The 18,257-nt window shown below is 35.0% G+C and overlaps 1 protein-coding gene and 1 long non-coding RNA gene across 2 annotated transcripts; one reads left to right on the top strand and one right to left on the bottom strand.

The window, feature by feature from the left end:
• Window positions 1–3,000: 3,000 nt before the first annotated feature.
• On the top strand, window positions 3,001–3,757 carry LOC107791265 (uncharacterized). The gene is made up of 2 exons (XR_001649214.2): window positions 3,001–3,222; window positions 3,520–3,757. It is a non-coding gene; the product is annotated as an uncharacterized LOC107791265 (long non-coding RNA).
• Window positions 3,758–4,510: 753 nt separating this feature from the next.
• Window positions 4,511–12,009, bottom strand: LOC107828257 (coatomer subunit zeta-1-like). Its single transcript, XM_075231178.1, has 6 exons — window positions 11,782–12,009; window positions 10,650–10,809; window positions 10,198–10,345; window positions 10,023–10,100; window positions 5,696–5,780; window positions 4,511–4,821 (listed from the first exon to the last, which is right to left on the bottom strand). The coding sequence occupies exons 1-6, from the start codon at window positions 11,800–11,802 to the stop codon at window positions 4,762–4,764; spliced, it is 552 nt and encodes a 183-aa protein (XP_075087279.1). The 5' UTR covers window positions 11,803–12,009; the 3' UTR covers window positions 4,511–4,761.
• Between the last annotated feature and the right edge of the window lie 6,248 nt (window positions 12,010–18,257).

Raw genomic sequence — 18,257 nt, 5'->3', positions numbered from 1 at the left:
GACACTGAGAGAGAGACACTCCTCCCCTGGGGATCTGCAAAAGGGGGCGAGTAGTTGTGCCCCAAATTCTCGTGGTCAGGGGACTAGGGAGGAGAGATCTTCCTCTCGGGCGTCTATGGCCGATGGGGGAGATGTAGCAGTTGCTGGTGATGAAGGTACAATCGGCATGGAAGGAGATGAAGACAATGTTGTTGCAGGTTGAGAAGCAGTTGTGGCAGAGGCAATGCTATTTGTTAATTTCTCACCAACCGAAGGTGGAAGAGGCCTGGTACTCGGCCTCATAGTACCGGGAGTAGCAATTGGGGCCGAAAAGGGAGAATTAACATTCTCCACTAAGTCAAATTCCCCTAGAGCGCTCGGGCAACGTCCTCGGTTGGGGTTCTAAGCTCTTCAGATTGAGCATTCGGTTGAGCTGATGAAGATAGTTGTCTCCTTTGAAGGGAAGCCTATTCATCACTAGCTTCCCCATCATCATCAATAACCATAGTGGTTGTGGCTGGCTCGGGTGCGACTTTCTTCATTTTCTTATTTTTCCCTTGACCGAGGAAGAACGCCATCTTTTTGGTTTCTTGTTCTCTGGTCGTGGACTCTAAGAAGAAGCACCTACTACCGGAAGCAGACCCGAGGGCACCCGTTCAGGTGAGAGCCTCATTCAACAGCCTCGTAGCCTCTGCGGGATCGACCAAAACATCCTCCTCAAGGATGGAGACAGAACCCTGAGGGAGACCTGAATTAAACAAAAAGGTATGGTTAGATAGTTTTCTTATGTACAAAGATGGAATGAAGGTTGAATCAGTTTACAGTGGTTCTTGGACCTCCACCCGTATTTGGGGTCCAATTCCTTCCACCGGTGGGTCTCTGGCATGGTGATATCCAGAATCTTTTGAATCCACCGGTCAAGGCCTTCAACCCTCGGAGGTGTCCACTGAGTTGTTAAAATTATTAATGAATAAGGGTTAACAATGACATAGTGTGCGTTTGGACATAAGAATTGTAAAATTCCAAAAACAAAGTGAAAATGGTATTTGAAAATTAGAGTTGTGTTTGGACATAAATATAATTTTGGGTTGTTTTTGAAATTTTGTGAGTAATTTGAGTGAAAATTTTGAAAAACAGCTTTTGGAGTTTTTCAAATTTTCAAAAAATTCCAAAATTTATTTTCAAGTGAAAATTGGAAATTTTATGTCCAAACACTGATTTCGAAAAAAAGTAAAAAAATTTTTATGTCCAAACGGGCTCATAAATCAGCCTATTTTCAGAGAATAAGATAAAATGTGAACTTAAGTGAATGAGTCCAGGACTCGGGGAAGGATGGAGTTGTAACCGTGATGATATCCCTGGTAGCAACGACGACAAACCACTACATCCATCCATGGTGATTGTCATCATCCATGTTGGTAAGCAATGCATGTCGGCAACGCTTACTGAAGTTTATTACTCCTCCGCAAAAGATTTTGGGGGAGTAGAGATTCATCGTATGAGCCAAGGTGAGGGGATCCTACATCTCCTAGAACAACCGCCACAGACAGGCCACCGTTTGCCACACCGAGGGGCCCACCTGAGCCAAACAGACTTGGTACCAGTGGCATAATTCCAAAATCAGAGGGTCAAGTCCCCTGCGCAAAGAAAACACACCCAAAGTGAAGGGGTACGTGTAAACGTAAGTGAGGCCCTTCTTAGTGAAGGTTACTCGCTCCACCAGATCGGGAGCAATGATGTTTAGGTCGTGGCAATCAGAGTCCTCCTTCACAGTAGGAATACTGGAAGGGCGAATAGAAGAAGGATATTTACCAACAGCCCAAGTTCGAGAGTTTGAAGTGGGAAACTTCTCTTCGAAGTCCTTGGCTGTGTTGAGATACTTGGGGATGATGGTGCTCACCGTGGGAGGGTCAGCATCAACATCAACCTCTCTCTTTGCTCCTCTTCGGGCCCCCACCGAAAAGAAGACCAGAGTTCTTAGAAGAGTTAGCATAAGAAACCATAATGATAAGAAGGTGATAAGAGTTTTTTAGAAGAAGATCAAAGAAAGATAAGGAAGTTAAAAGCAAAGAAGTTGAGAGAGTTTATGAAGATTGTTAGGAGTGAAAGAGGTAGAATGAGACGTAAAAGTAAAGTTATACGCGGCGGAAATCGTGGCCATGATTACCTCAAGAACCAGCGAAAATATTGCTAAATCGTGGAATAACATATGTCCGGAGTATTAAATGCGAGGAGACGTGCGCCTCATCAAGCGTCCGAAACTTTTCAGAAAGGTTCAAAAACTTTCCCGCCAAGAAAGGAATCTTTACTAACTTCCAGGTGACACAAAGATGTGCCACCAGAAAGCAAGGGACTATCCGTATAGGGTAAAATCAGTTCATATTAAATGCTCGAATGAGAGAGTGACATGTGGAACCGGAGGGTAGACGGAAGATGAAGAACGTGGAAACCAAGACCGAGGACAGCGACTTCGGTTGGCACCAGGTAGATCCCGAAGGGAACATTATCAGCGGGAGCAAACAAATATTTGCCACCAGATGACATTCAATAAAGAATATTCCTCAGTATTAAATATGCAACTGTTACAGAGAATTTTAGCATTCAAGATTTGTCGTTATATATTCATCAATAGCCCCATTATTGTCATTTAAGAGGGGCTTGATCCTATAACTTTGTTCCCTAGGTATAACTATAAATAGTGGCTTCAACAACCATTGTAACTAGGGGTGAGCATAAAATCCGAAAAATCGAATTCTGAACCGAATTTAATTCGGTATTTCGATTTCGGTTAATTCGGTATTTTGGTACTACTTCGGTATAAATATTTCAGCAATTCAGTATTTCGGTACGGTTCTCGATATTGAGGTTTCGATATTCCGGTATACCAAAATATCGAAATATTAGGTTTAATAGTTTATCCCAATTTCAAATAGTCCAGGGCAGCCCAACACAAAGATGATACCGTTGAGCCCAAATCTAATTTGTTACCCTTAGGCCCAAGTCCAACCTCATTTAGACTAACGATAGAAAATTAGGAATTAGCATACCTAGGGCTGGATAGGAATTTTCAATTTCTCACCTTTCTCTCAATTCTCAAAAGCTCTGTTGCTGACCCGCTGTGACCTGTGAGTTCGAGTTCGAGCCTTCGACTGCCGATTGTGCGACAGAGACCTCGGCGATGACGACTTCTCAGTTCTCTCATCGGCGACTGACAGTCATTGTTCAATCTTCATTCTTCAACAGGTTTACAACTTCTCGCCTTCTTCATTCTTCAACTTCTTTATTTTTTCTTGAAATTTTGATAGTGATTTTATTGCCCTTGTAAGCAGCAGTTGAGGTGTTGAAATTTTGATAGTGATTTTCTCAGTAAGCAGTAATATAAGGCTACTTTATATCTTTCTCTTTAATGGACCAGACGTCTTGAATATTTTCAATTAAGTTGTTCTTCTTCATTTATTCAGGTGGGTAGAATTAAATACCAACTGGATTTGTTATCCTTAAAAGAGATGTGTAGTTACTTATAGTTATTTGGTCTTGTAGTTGCAGAGGATGGAGGAGTCATTTGGGAGTTCGACAAATGAATCCTTGAATATTTTGCACTTGCTTCGTTTGCTCCATAGTTTTCCATTTTCTCTTTTCACGGCGAGTAGTTCACATTGGCCTCTATAGTTCAAAATTTTGTATATAGGATAATACACAATTTATTTTCTAGCTGTACATTTGAGGAGCAGTGACTACATTGATGTAGTTAATTAATTTTAGTTACATATTCCTCTTTTATTATAGCATCATATCCTAACACATTGTTGTTACTACATTTTAGAAGCTTGAACAACTTGATCGAAGTAAGATTTAGCTCAAGAAGAGACGTTTCACGTTAGGCATAATCTTAATTCTTGGGAGATTTGAAAGACTTTGGTATGATACAGAATCGTACCGAACCAAATAAGAAAATACCGAACTACTTTGGTACGGTATTTAGTACGCACAATTGATATATCGAATACCGAAGTACCGAACTACAGTTATTAAATACTGAACCGAAGTACCGAACACCCATCCCTAATTGTAACATTCGAAAATTCTGACAAACTTATGCTACACATTGTTCCCAAGCTAAATAATACTTTATTTTCTGTCTAACGTTATTCTTATTGTTGTCTTCGGAAGCCTTGCTCCCGGAACCAAGCTATCTGTTATTTATCTCGATTTCAACTCTAAGTCTTGCATTTTATTTAATTTATTTATCATTTTGAGATCAAATCGATTCGCTTGTCTATAAATCACGTTATAAATTAAACTGTACCGTTCTGCTATTTATCTCGATTTCAATACTATGTCTTGCATTTTATTTAATTTATTTATCATTTTGGGATCAAATCGATTCGCTTGTCTATAAATCACGCTATAAATTCAACTGTACCGTTTTACGGACAAACAGAATCAGCCGTTGGCATTAGGTAGCAATGTAGCATGGTTCTATCACAAGAACTAAGAAACGGAAAAGAAAATCCTGGACCGCACAGTAACGAGCACAAAAATTTAAAAATTGTCAAAACCTCTATCACTATTGGCTGGCCTACTGCAAGTGCCTAAATGACATTTGGAGTAAAAGGCTTAAAACTAACAGAAATAAGATATTCTATATGAACTTAAAACATGAATCGACTTAAAAGGATGGACAATATTTCCATCCCGAGGAAAAACCAACTAAAAATTTTGGGGACAAACACTTCTAAAGAATGAAGTCAATTAATCTCTTTTCACAAGCATTGAGATGCTTCATCTGAGAAGCGATCTTGTAAAATGCTCACGAGCCGTTGCCAAAGCTTGACTGATTGTCTGAAAATTATAGAACACACCAAACATGCAGGTTAATAGCTACGCAACATGAGAATAAATGCCTCCGAAGTATAATGAACGCTGTAGCTCTTTTAATATGTAATAAGTAGGTTCCCTTTTAGGTACTTACAACAGTAGAAACCAAAAGAATAAAGAGGTAATGAGGTTTTCAACTAGAATATGTGAGAAGCTTCAGAAACTGAGAGTTCACTTGCCAAATAAACAACTCAACAGAACAATGTTTTGCATGAGATTTTCAAATAAAGTTACCCATTCAACAATTTTAGAACAAAGAACACTTTGCATGAGATTTGGGTTTGTCAAGATTTTATCCAAGCAAAGAAGATGAAATGCTTTTATTTTTAATTTCTCTAAGGGTTTTGCTACAGAAAAATTAGATTAGCCTCCCAAGAAAAAGAATCAGATATAACGGATATAACCTATGTTCCAGACAAAGGGATAGTTGATTGATTAAACGAATACAACCTAAAGAATTGTCTCACTTTTATTTGTTCTTCTGGCAATTAGAATTATACATATGGCTCATGCAATTGACATGATTCGGACGTTCTAAAATAACCCTTTAGAAAGGGTTGCCTCCTAAAAGGTTCTAACTGAGTTCAGTGAATCAGATGTCTTAAACCATCGCCCAACCAGCAAAACAATGTTTCAATCTTGAAAACCAGGGTCCATAGAGGAACCTGGTTTCTAGACCCTCAAAGGAAGGGGGTGTCATTCTATTGGTCCAAGAGGCCTAATATCATACTTTTACGATCATCCATCATATTCCTGAGGTCCTCTCATAACCTAAATCTCCAAAAGATTGAATATTGTCTAAAATATGATTCAGCAAATATAAAGAATTGTTGCTTACCTGCTCGGAAATGGGTGACCCATCATCCATATTATGACTAGCAACTTTGCCAGCAATGACACTACCATCTGTTTCAAGAATCATCCTGCCAAATTATTTAATAACACCAAAAGTTTTAGGTAAAAGTTCTCCCATGTAAAGAGTTTCTGGCCTTCTGGGTAAAAAAGAGGAATTAGCTTACGTGATTCACAGAATATGAACTTTAAGCAAACTAATTGTTAATTGTTTACTTATATTAGCTTTATCTAATAAGAGGACTATGCCTCTATCAAAAAACTTGAGGTATGCTTTCTGAATTTCCTATCAGGATGAAGAGTATTTGAACCAAAATGCTTCTACTACAGTTCTGATATGTACTTTTAGTTTATGCAAACCACTAACATCACATTAGTCCGTTGGCTTAAAGAGGAAACAGAAACAAAAAGGGGGGGGGGGGGCGGTTGGGAGGCTAAAACTTCAGTTTTGGCACAAGGGATGCAGTTGTATTGGGCACATGCATTATATGAGAATAGCTTAACCTTTAGTAGCCAAAACCTATATACATCCTCCAACTGATTCAGTTTTCGCTTAAAGAAAACTTTCTGCTTGATCCAATTTCTATGAAGTTGTGATGACACAATATGTCATCTTTAAATTTAACATTCAATTATGTGCTCCAAGACCTCGAATAGCAATATCCAGCATTCCTCGACTTGTGTGCGCAGTCCGTATACTCATTTAAGTTGACTTCGGTCAACGTTTTGAGCAAACGGAACCGGATCAGTATTATGACGGGCCCGGTGAGTTTGTATCATGATTTGGGACTTGGGCGTATGCCCAGAATCAAATTTGGAAGTCCCTAACTCGAATTATCGCCATTTGACGGAAACTAGAAACCTAAAGGTTAAAGATTTCCAAAGTTTGACCGTAAATTTGACTTTGTCGATATCGGACTCGGATTGAGATTCCGGTAGTTGGAATAGCTCCGTTATATCATTTGGAACTTACCTGCAAAATTTGAGGTTATTCCAGATTGATTTGACATGCTTCGACGCGAGTTATAAAATTGAAAATTTCATAAACTTATAAGTTTGAATCGAGGTGTGATTTGTAGTTTCGACGTTGTTTGACGTGATTTGAGACCTCGATTACGTCCTCGTTATGTTACAGGACTGGTTGGTATATTTGGACGGGGTTCCGAGTGGCTCGGGTGAGCTTCGGACGTGATTCGGATCGTTTAGAGCATGTTGAATGAAGCTGGTTCTGGGCAGTACCTGGTGTCGCACCTGTGAAATTGTGACCGCAGATGCGCGTCCGCTTCTGCGAGAAGTTGGTCGCTTCTGCGACGTTTGAACATGTCCAGTGGAGTCGCTTTTGCGGAAGGAGGACCGCAGTCACGCGATCGCATCTGCGGAAGGCCTATCGCACATGCGATATTGAGGCTCCAGGTCGTCCACTTCTACGATATTGTGGTCGCTTCTGCGGAATCGCTGAAGCGATAGAAGGCTCGCAGGTGCGAAGCCTGGACTGGGCAGTGAAGGCCGCAGATGCGGTAAACAGCCGCAGATGCGAGATTCGCAGAAGCGAAAATTGAGTCCGCAGATACGAAAATGCTGGACAGAATGCATAAATTCGGGAGTTCAACATTTTTGCTCATTTTTGAATTTTAAGTCTCGGATTTGGACGATTTCAGAGAGGTTTTTCACAAGATTGAACTGGGTAAGTATTTTTTATCCTAAATCATTTATATTTCATGATTCCATACTTATTTACATCATGAATACGTGAATTTAATTGAAGAAAATGAGATATTTATAAAATCTTCCAAAAATATAAAATGAAGATTTGAAAGGCAATCCGATGTCGGAATTCGATAATTTTTGTATGGTTGAACTCGTACCGGAATGGGTGTTCGGATTCCGTAATTTTTCGTCGGATTCTGAAAAGTGGGACTTTTCCGAAAATGACTTAAATTAAGTCTCTTTCGAATTGTGAATAATTTCTAAAGCTCAAATTGAATTGTTGGTAAATAAATTGCTAGGTTTGGTTGGTTTAGAGACTAATTCGAAAGGAAAGGTCGTGGTCGAGTGATCACTTGAATTGCGAAACAAGGTAAGTGTCGTGACTAACCTTGACTTGAGGGAATAGAACCCTTGAACTATGTGTTCGTGAATTTCATGTGTAGCGGCGTATAGACAAGGTGACGAGTGTCTATATGTCGTCAAATTACTTGTTTCCATGTTTTTACGCATTTCACCAATTGTCTTATTTCATGAATTAATTGTTATATTAATTGATTTCCTTATTTCCATTGCCTACTATTATGCCATGATTTCATGCCTTAATTGCTACCTGCTTATTTGACTTTGGCGTCATAATTGCTACTTGACATTTAGCATTTTATATATTAAATTGTCTATCTCCTCCTTGATTCTACACTTATTTATTACTTGTCCCTACTTGTTTCCTGCATAAAACATAATTGTTGTATACCTTGTTGTCTTATAGTTTCATATTAATTATGGCATTTATTGAAGTAGTCTTACGTATAAGAATTGGTAATTATATTATTGAGGAGCGGGTTGCACGCCGCAACAGAATTTATTTAAAGCTTATATTGTGGGATCGGGTTGCATGCCGCAACAGAATTAATTGAAAGTTTATATTGTGGGATCGGGTTGCATGCCGCAACAGAATTAATTGAAGGTTTATATTGAGGGATCGGGTTGCACGCCGCAACATAATTTAATTGAAAGATTATATTGTGGGAACGGGTTGCACGCCACAACAGAATAATAAAAGAAATAATTGATTGTGACTGTCGAATTGGCTTCGAATGTTGATATGAGTAACATGTTTTACCTCTATTTCTGTTATTATTATTATTATTATTATTATTATTATTATTATTATTATTATTATTATTATTATTATTATTATTATTATTATTATTATTATTGTGTACAGGTTAATGTAAGCGACCTGCCTTAGCCTCGTCACTACTTCGTCGAGGTTAGGCTCAGCACTTACAGAGTACATGGGGTCGGTTGTACTCATACTACACTCTGCACTTCTTGTGCAGATACCGGAGTTGGTCCCGGCAGCGTACCATAGACTTGCTCGGATTCAGCTGCTAAAGGAGACTTGAGGTATAACTGCACGACGTTCGCAGCTCTGAAGTCCCCATCCATTTTATCTTAGCTGTGTATTTTCTTTCAGACATCTTTATTTTTATTCAGACCCTTATTTGTATAATTACACGACGTTCGCAGCTCTGAAGTCCCCATCTATTTTATCTTAGCTGTGTATTTTCTTTCGGACAGCTTTATTTTTATTCAGACCCTTATCTGTATTATTCTAGAAGCTCGTGCACTTGTGACACCAGTTCTGGGATGGTATTTAGACATCGCTATTAATTTGGCTTATTCACTTATTTTCAGACATTATTTTTGCATTTGTTTCTTTGTTATTAATTAGTTTAAAATTATGTTAAAATGGCTAATATTATTCTATCGTTGGCTTACCTAGCAAGTGAAATGTTAGGCACCATCACGGTCCCGAAGGTGGGAATTTCGGGTCGTGACACTTTGCATTTTTTTGAAATCTAGGGTTTACCAGAAAGCAATGGAGCAAGAGTATGACAGTCAAGTCTGATAAAGTAAAAGCCCTCGCGAACTATATTCAGTTGTACTACCCCTTCCCCTTGTTTCCATCTCTTCTCTTTTTTGGGGGGGGTGAGGGGTGGGGGTGGGGGTGGGGGTTAAATAAAAGAAGAAAAGGAAATGCAAACTATTGAAAGCAGTAAGACTCTTTGGCAATACACCACAGGATATTGGAAGAACACTATCTTCCACTGGCCTAGATAAGCATTTTGATCTGTGTCATTAACCATCATCTAGTATTCAAGAGACGACTTTCTCCTGGCTCAGCATACCATCTGAGCCATGGATGAAGCGGTGTTGAACAGAGTACGGTAGCCTCAAAAGTCAAAAAGTGCCTCCATAGAACAAATTACTGCTAAAGGTAGAAAAGCATAACCACCCAAATGCTTAAGTATGAAAGCTAGTTACCTCGAGCATATTGTACTGTTGTTCAACCTAAACTTATATGCATCCCTCTATACAGCAAGAACAACTTTTGAAGCAAAGACTTACTTGCAGAGGATGTAGTACTTAAGTAGCACGAGATGACAGAAATAAATTGCTAAAGGATGACTGTAAGAGCTTCTAGCAGTACAAAATGGAAAGAGAGAAACGGAAAAGAAAAAATGAAAAAGAGATGCTAAGTAGAAAGAAAACACTGTAATGTAAATTCTGTTAGGACATCATTAGAGAACCACATCACTTACCCTCCATCCACAATCTCATCTAGGCACAAAAGCACCAAATCTAAGTTCTCAAGAGCCTCTCTCTGCTCAACATTACTCCTGCAACAATTGAATGATCGTTTAGACAGCAAGTGTGCACATCTGAAAAGATTACAGTACAAGACTCAAGATAGTTTAAGGATTTGGCCCATTGTACCTGAGAAGAACGGTAACTGCATCAAAGAAGCCCTGGAGAACAGTGGCTAGAATTAGTTCATTTTCATCATCACCTCCCGTTACAAAGAAGTGAAGGTCTTGCACAAACTTATAGACAACAACGCTATTATCAAACATTGCTATCTCAGCTGCAGATCAATACTTCAAAAAGTAAGCAAAAAGAATGAAAATTAGAGAATCCTACTAAAATGAGATCCAGAATACAAGTATATAAAGAACTGGCTTTATTCCTTATTTACAAAGTAAACTAGAACACAGAAAAAGAAGGTCCAATAAACATAAAACCCCATTTCTCATGGTTAAAGAAAATCAATTAAGCAAATACAATTTCAGCACCAGATCATTTGGTAATGGAGCAAAAGAATGACTTTGCATAAGCATACAAATATGCAGCCATAAAGATTAAAGAGAAACCATAAGGTTGAGCGGTACCTTCAGTGCGAGCGTTTGTCTTTTGAGTCTTGGTAAAAATAGCCTTCTCAAAAGCAAGCTTGGCACTATTTGCCGGCCAGTCATCGCAGTAGTACTTAACAGCTACACGCTTTCCTTCCGAATCCAAAAGAAGTATATTCTTGACCACAGGGCAAGAACCCTACAGCAATCATATGATCATTCTACCATGAGTAACCATTAAGCCATTGTACGCAAGGGGGGGCTAGTAAGGAGCAAGGACGTTCAACTGAATTCACTTCAGCGAAAAAATATATTGTGAAAATAGGGTAAAAATAATATTATTTTTTTAGCATTATAAACTGTTGAATCCTCTTTGACTTAAAGAAAATTCTAGTACAGTGATAAGGGGTTTCCAAAATTGCGTTATGTCAGAAATTTGTCCCAACTATGACATTCTAGCATGTTTTGAACACTCACACACACACACACACACACACACACACACACACACACACACACACACACACACACACACACACACACACACACACACACACACACACACACACACACACACACACACACACACACACACACACATATATATATATATATATATATATATATATATATATATATATATATATATATATATATATATATATATATATATATATATATATATATATATATATATATATACACACACTAAGTTCACACACGTTTTCACAAATACATAGTGAGTGCAGTGTTACTTCGCATCAAGTTAAGAATGATGGGATCAAATCGTTCAAAACCCGTTTTGGACCAGATTTGATCAAATAAATGACACGTAACAAATACATGAGTGTATGTCGCGAGTGATACCTGAACTATGCAATGATTATAAAATGATGAGCTAGATCAGCTAATATTACCCCAAGATTTTATTATTATTTTCTCTTTTGATGATTAATCAACCAACGATTAGCTAAATCCAATCAATTATACACAGATCAGATATGTAATACGAGTGAACAGAAACATGCAGAAATATTTCGAGAATCGCGCATCGTGATCGACTAATAAATAGATTATTAGATCTTTGAACTTAATTGAAGAAATTAAAGCGTTTTTAAGGGGAAATGAAACTGCAAAAGTAAGTTAAGAGGGGAAAAGGAAGAAGACGTACGTAATGGAGAGGAAACGCCATTGATGGAAGAAGTGATTCACAGAAGAAATTGTTCCGTCTTGATTTGGAAGCTTAACTGTTGGCTGGTAAACAGGTATTGTATTTTTATTTTTAGTAAACAGGAAATTACATCTAATTTTTAGCCTTAATTCTTTTTACCTTCACTTGTTCTAAGGATAAACTTTTAAGATCAAAATTAAAAGTATTACTCATAAATAGAAGTGTAAAATGAGCGGCATGAGTTTATTTTGAGCGGTCAAGATAGATCTATATATCTATAATAGAGGTACTTTGGCACGGTGACGTAGCACTCTCCTAAACAAGGATTTCAAATTATCTTTTTTCTCCATTTTTTCACATTTCTAAAACTCATTCTTTTTATTGTAATAATAATTTAATAATTATATAGGAGTTCAAACGTCATGTCTTTTGAAAAAGAATTTCAAAAGTCATTACTATTAATAAACAACCGTTTTCTTACATAAGAGAACCCAAGGGCAAAATTTTGAAGGACTTATGGCAATTATATATAGAATCTAATGCCTGTCATAATGGTGAGGAATTTCTACATCATGTATGTTGAAAAGGCAACTGAAAATATTTTTCGGATTGGGCTTTAATAACCATTTGTCATCTTCAAAGCTTTTGTCCATCTCTATGGAGTGGATGCATCATCTCTTTTTAAAAGTTATGTTTTCCTTCCTTCGTTCATACATATGTATTTTTGTTTTTCCTTTACTCACTTATCCCATACGAATGGATCACGGCGTTTGAATTTCATCATTCTGGAAAAATGACTTCTAAAGGAGATACAAGGGTCACGACCTTTCCACCAACATCACCGTTTGCATATTCTCATTTGACATCTTATTTTCTTCATATTTCATATCTCTCCATCTAATATCAAAAAAACAAATTCCCTAAAATGTAGCGAAAGCCATGGTAATACCTTAAACTCGGCCTATAGTTTTTTTTCAACTAGTACAAATTGAAGAAGTGAGTACTTTTTGGAATTTTTTAGGTAGCAATCGTTGTTGCACAGATTTTACAAACACATCTTGAAAATTCTTGGTTATTTTCAGGTTTAAAAGACAAGCATGAAATTTGGGCGCTATGACAAAGAGCATTTCTCGAAGTAGCATTCCCATAAGTAGAGGATGAAACCCTTGCTTGTTTATCCCGACTAGGGTTTATGAATCACTCAAACGAGCCTTTCTAGCCGCATCTGAATCGGCATCCCTATCCATATGTTTATGCGCAGGGGCATCCAAATCCGAATCTGTAGAATCTATTGGGGAATCCCCATCCGCACCCGAATTGGCTAAATCTAGTATAGTGGGTCTTGTTCCGATGCGGGAAAAAATCTTTTTAAAGGGCATCTCGGCGAAAGAGGACTGAGAACCATAAGGCGAGCGCCAAAACGCTAGCACAAACTGCTCCCACAGACACGCATGATAAGGGGGTGTGGGGACAACCAGGCCACCACTTTTACCAGATATGGGTCCGGACGACCCAAGAGCCCGCCATGCTAACTCGTATCTTAATGCTGAGTGTTAGATTATCATTTGAATCATGCAAGATATATTATTATGAATTTATGACTATCCATTGAAGTTATTATTAAATTTAAATATAAAATAAATCCAAGTAAACCACCTAATATAAAAATAAGAAAAATGAACTTTTTCAAAAAGTATTTTCTCTTCTTTCCATTTCCAGAAAATCAAAGAAATGACAAAAATTTAGAAACCTATATAGATTGTAAGACCTAAAAAAGCTAATAAAATTATTTAGTTAAGTTTATAATTTCTAATCGAGGAAAAAATAAAACATATCTACAATTGATACTAAAAAAAATTATAATACTTAAAAGTATAAAAATGATTAAAATGAGCGAGAAGGTAAAACATTTACGTGTCTAAAAAAAAGTTGTTTGTATGAAACCATAAAAATAAAAACAAAAATAATATTTTACCTAACCATTACTTGGAATGTAGACATTTTGAGTGAAGTGTGATTATCATTGGGATTGTGTTCATATATCCTTTATTATGGGATTACCTTCATATCCTTAATTATATATGAATCGCATCACACTCATGTAAAGAGTGATTATAGTGAGTAAATTTTTCCTTTCTTGTTTTAGTAATGGAGAAGAAAGAGATAAATTATTGACGGTGCTTCGATGGAGAAGTATAGTGATATATGGTGGATATAAAAATTTCTATGATCGTTAATTTAGATATTAATTAATGTACAGAAGGAAATAAAGCTTCATAATTGTCGGAATATAATTAATGACAACATGATTTTAATAAGGATGAAGAACGATAAAGTTTTATCATTTTTGTTACTTCTAAAAAGTAACTTTATCATTTTTGTTACTTCTAAAAAGAATTATTTGTTACTATGTGGTTGTATATGTAAAGTTATTACCCCTCCGATAAAATAAGAATAACCCCATGTTCAACCCCTTTTTACCAGTAATATCGTCGTGGTAGTAATATCACTTTTCTTTTGCCTTCAATTTATTTTTTTATGAAACTGATTATACGAAGTGTGTTGGAGCAACCGAAAAACATAAATATGTCCTATAATTTATTCAACTAATAGAACTAAAACCATAAAGAATTTTTTAAAATTGCAGTAATTTAGTTTTATTTCACGCTGCTAAGTCATTAGTTTTTAAATAAAAAGCAGGGACATAAAAAGCTGATGTGGCATTCCCAATGACCAGCAATTAGATTGATCTTTTTTCTCCTTTTTTTTGCAATATTTTCCTTTACCTTACTTAAAGAAAATACAAAACAAAACAAAAACACTAACAAACTTGCGTCGTTTCCCTTGATTGTAGCTACATGATAAATAAGGAAAAATAAATTTTACCGCCGTTTCTAAATTCTAATGGATGTGTTCATAACATATGCGACTTTTCCCTTTAGTTTCTAAGACAAATGCTTAATAATGTTTTTGTTAATTTGTATGGAATAAATGAATATTTTTGCTAATTTATATGGAATAAATGCTTACCGTTACAAGAAGGTTTAAGTGCTTACCGATGCTTGCCGTTATAAGAAGTCTTCGGCTTCTACAGAAAGGCAAATAACTTTGGCTCTCATGTGAATTCTCAAGAAACTAAACCAAAAATGGAGTTCCACTATTTTATTTGCTCATGTAGTACTCAACACTAAGTACCTCATGGCTTTCTTCGCTTCTTTTATTTTTTGCTCAAACATATCTAAGTTAATTATCAGATGATTTATTCAACGAAGGATTATATATGAATATCTTTTGTTTAAGTACCTTGAGTTCATTATTGACATATTATATTTCTCGTAGCCTTGGTGAATGTGATTCCCGTATAATATTCACTACTAAAAAACTGGCTAATTTCGTCCAGGAAAATCGATCGAAATCGGTCGGAAATTAAGAAAAAGTGACTGATTTCCGACCGCTTTTAACTAGTCGCAAAAATGATGGTCGCTAAGGTGTTTCGACCGAAATCGGTCGGAAATTTCAATGCGTTGACTGACAGTCAAACTATATTTACTGACTGAAATCGGTCAGTATTAATTAAATTTTATTTATTTATTTTTCAAAATACCGACCGAAATCGGTCGGTATTAATTAAATTTTTTTTTAAAACTTTTTAAAATACCGACCCAAATCGGTCGGAATTTTAAATATATAATAATTTTAGAAATCTTCCAGATATATACTTTTTATATTGCATGTATACTCTCCAACCCAAGATATCATAGCACCACAATATTATATCTTATTACTATATTACTAATTAGTACTAGTATATATTATCATTATTATTTTATTGAATTCTAATTCTAAATATAGAATATTAAATCTTATTACTAACCATTAACTACAACCCTTCCTATATTTACTTATTTTTTGTTAGTCCACAAATGTTGGACTCTATGCATCAAAGCTCAACTTATAATATGGAAAAGCTCACATCTATTCGCCGATGTGGGACAAGAGTATTTTCTAATTTTTGACGGAAATCGGTCGGAAGTTTTGAAAAATTTTAATAAAAAATTATTTTTCCATTTCAGCTGATGTGGGACAAGAAAATAATTTCAAATTCCAACCGAAATCGGTCGGAATTTTTGAAACATGTTAATAAAAAATTATTTTCCCATGAAAAAACCCACTACTTCTCTTCCCATGGAATATTTATTTACTAATCTATCCATTTTATTATTTGTTTCTTTCTTTCTTTTTTATGAAAAAAAGAGTGCATTAAATAAGGATTCCATAAATCAATAAAAAAATATTTCAAGTGAATAAATTTATGATGACATTTTAATGTAAAAATATGCTTAGTGATTTTTTCTAAAATTTCATTTAATACACTCACGCGCGCAAAATTAATTGATTTAACATCCTAAATTTTAATATTCAAGATTTAATTATATATAAGTGAGTTAAATCGTATTAATACAACTTAACATAATTGGATACAACTTAATATTGGTTATAGATACAATTATATTGAGTTGTATCCAATTATATTAAGTTGTATTAATACAATTTAATTCAATTATAGTAAGTTTTAATCGAACATAATTGAATTTTCAATTGATCCACCGATCAAGCATTCGTGTATATATATAGTATATATAAGGTCATTTCTTGTTACTACTAAAAAGTATATATATACTAAGTGTATAGTATATAAGCTATATAAGATGTACATATAGTATAGTATAGTATATATATATCGATATATATATATAAGCTATATTCGATATTAAATATTGAACACACACACACACACACACACACACACACACACACACACACACACACACACACACACACACACACACACACACACACACATATATATATATATATATATATATATATATATATATATATATATATATATATATATATATATATATATATATATCAAATAAGTATTAAATATTATTTATTTAAAAGTTCTTTATTATTTACAGTGACAAAAACCGACCGACTTCGGTCGGTAATATTATTAAATTTATATTTTAATTATTTTAAAATCATTTTTTCCGACCGAAGTCGGTCGGAAATATATTATTGAATTTACATTTTAATTTGTATAAAAGCGTTTTTCCGACTGAATTCGGTCAAAAATATTAAATTATAATTACTTTGGCTGGTTAATTAAATATATATAATTTTTGTCTTGTGCAGGAAACAAAAAATTCAAACTTTCCGACCGAATTCGGTCGGAAATTTGGAAATTTTTTAATAAATAATTATTTTTGTACATAATTTACAGGTATGACCAAATATTTGACCATTTTCTGACCGAATTTGGTCGGAAATTTTATTTTTTTTGTTGTCAGGTACATTTTGTTGACTTTTGCAACCAAATACTCTTATTTCCATTTATATATGGATATATCTTTTGTTTAAGTACCTTGATTGACATATTATATTTCTCGTAGCCATGTGAATGCGATTCCCGTATAATATTGTATGTTGTCAATGGGCAAGAATTGAGACTGTAGAAGGTGTGTAGTCTATAGCTTTTGTTGGAGAATGTAAAAAACTAGAAAGTTTTGTGCTTGATCTTTTCTTTTATCTTTTGCAAAGTTAGAGAATGTGGCAGTGTGGCAGATCCCGTTTTCTTCTTTAAAGAGCCTTACACGGCTTGGCGGCAAAAATACAAATTAGTCCAATCAATAGTTATTAGATAATGAATAATTATACAAGTAAAATACTAATAATATGTTCAGATGTTATTTTTATTTTATTGTTATATCAATTTCGGGACTTTCATGTTTTTCTTATTGTGTATGAGATTCTTATGAATGCATTATCAATTTGTGTTTCATTTTAAGATTTTCTTTCTTCATTTGGACTAAAGTTACCTATTTCTTTTGAGATCAAATGTCTCTTATTATGAATAATAGTTACCTCTAAATTATACATTTATTAATAATAAATGATATTGTTTACAATAATTAAAATTATTTGTGGACAAATATAAATCAAGGACATGCTAGAAGAGTTATCATGTTACGTCTTCTTTTTCTCTGTAGAATGAAGGTTAACTTCTCCCTATGTGACACTTTTATTCCTTTTTTGTTTTTTTATCTGTATTTTTTTTTTACATTTGATTTACATTTTGCGTATGTCTTTTATTATATTTTAATCATAAGGCTTTATATAAACTTTTATCTTTTCTGTATCAACTAAATTTATAAAGATACATGTCTTACCGCGCGAAACCCGGACAACTTAACTAGTTTAATCAATAAATGGGTAAATCAATGGCTGAAACAAAAATTACTGTGAAAATTCAAAAATAGTCCGATTTATAAGTGGTAATTGAAAAATAGTCATAGTTTCAAAAGTAATCGAAATTTAGTCACTTTTCATGTAAAGATAAATCTGAAGAAAAACACTTTTTAAAATCCGGAAAATATTCCAGCATAATATTTTTTACATGTAAACTTCGA

The sequence above is a fragment of the Nicotiana tabacum genome, chromosome 15 (assembly GCF_000715075.1).
Source record: "Nicotiana tabacum cultivar K326 chromosome 15, ASM71507v2, whole genome shotgun sequence".
NCBI classification, from domain to species: domain Eukaryota; kingdom Viridiplantae; phylum Streptophyta; class Magnoliopsida; order Solanales; family Solanaceae; genus Nicotiana; species Nicotiana tabacum.
Note: the sequence above shows the minus strand (reverse complement) of the source record. Positions and strands in the feature narration are given on the sequence as shown.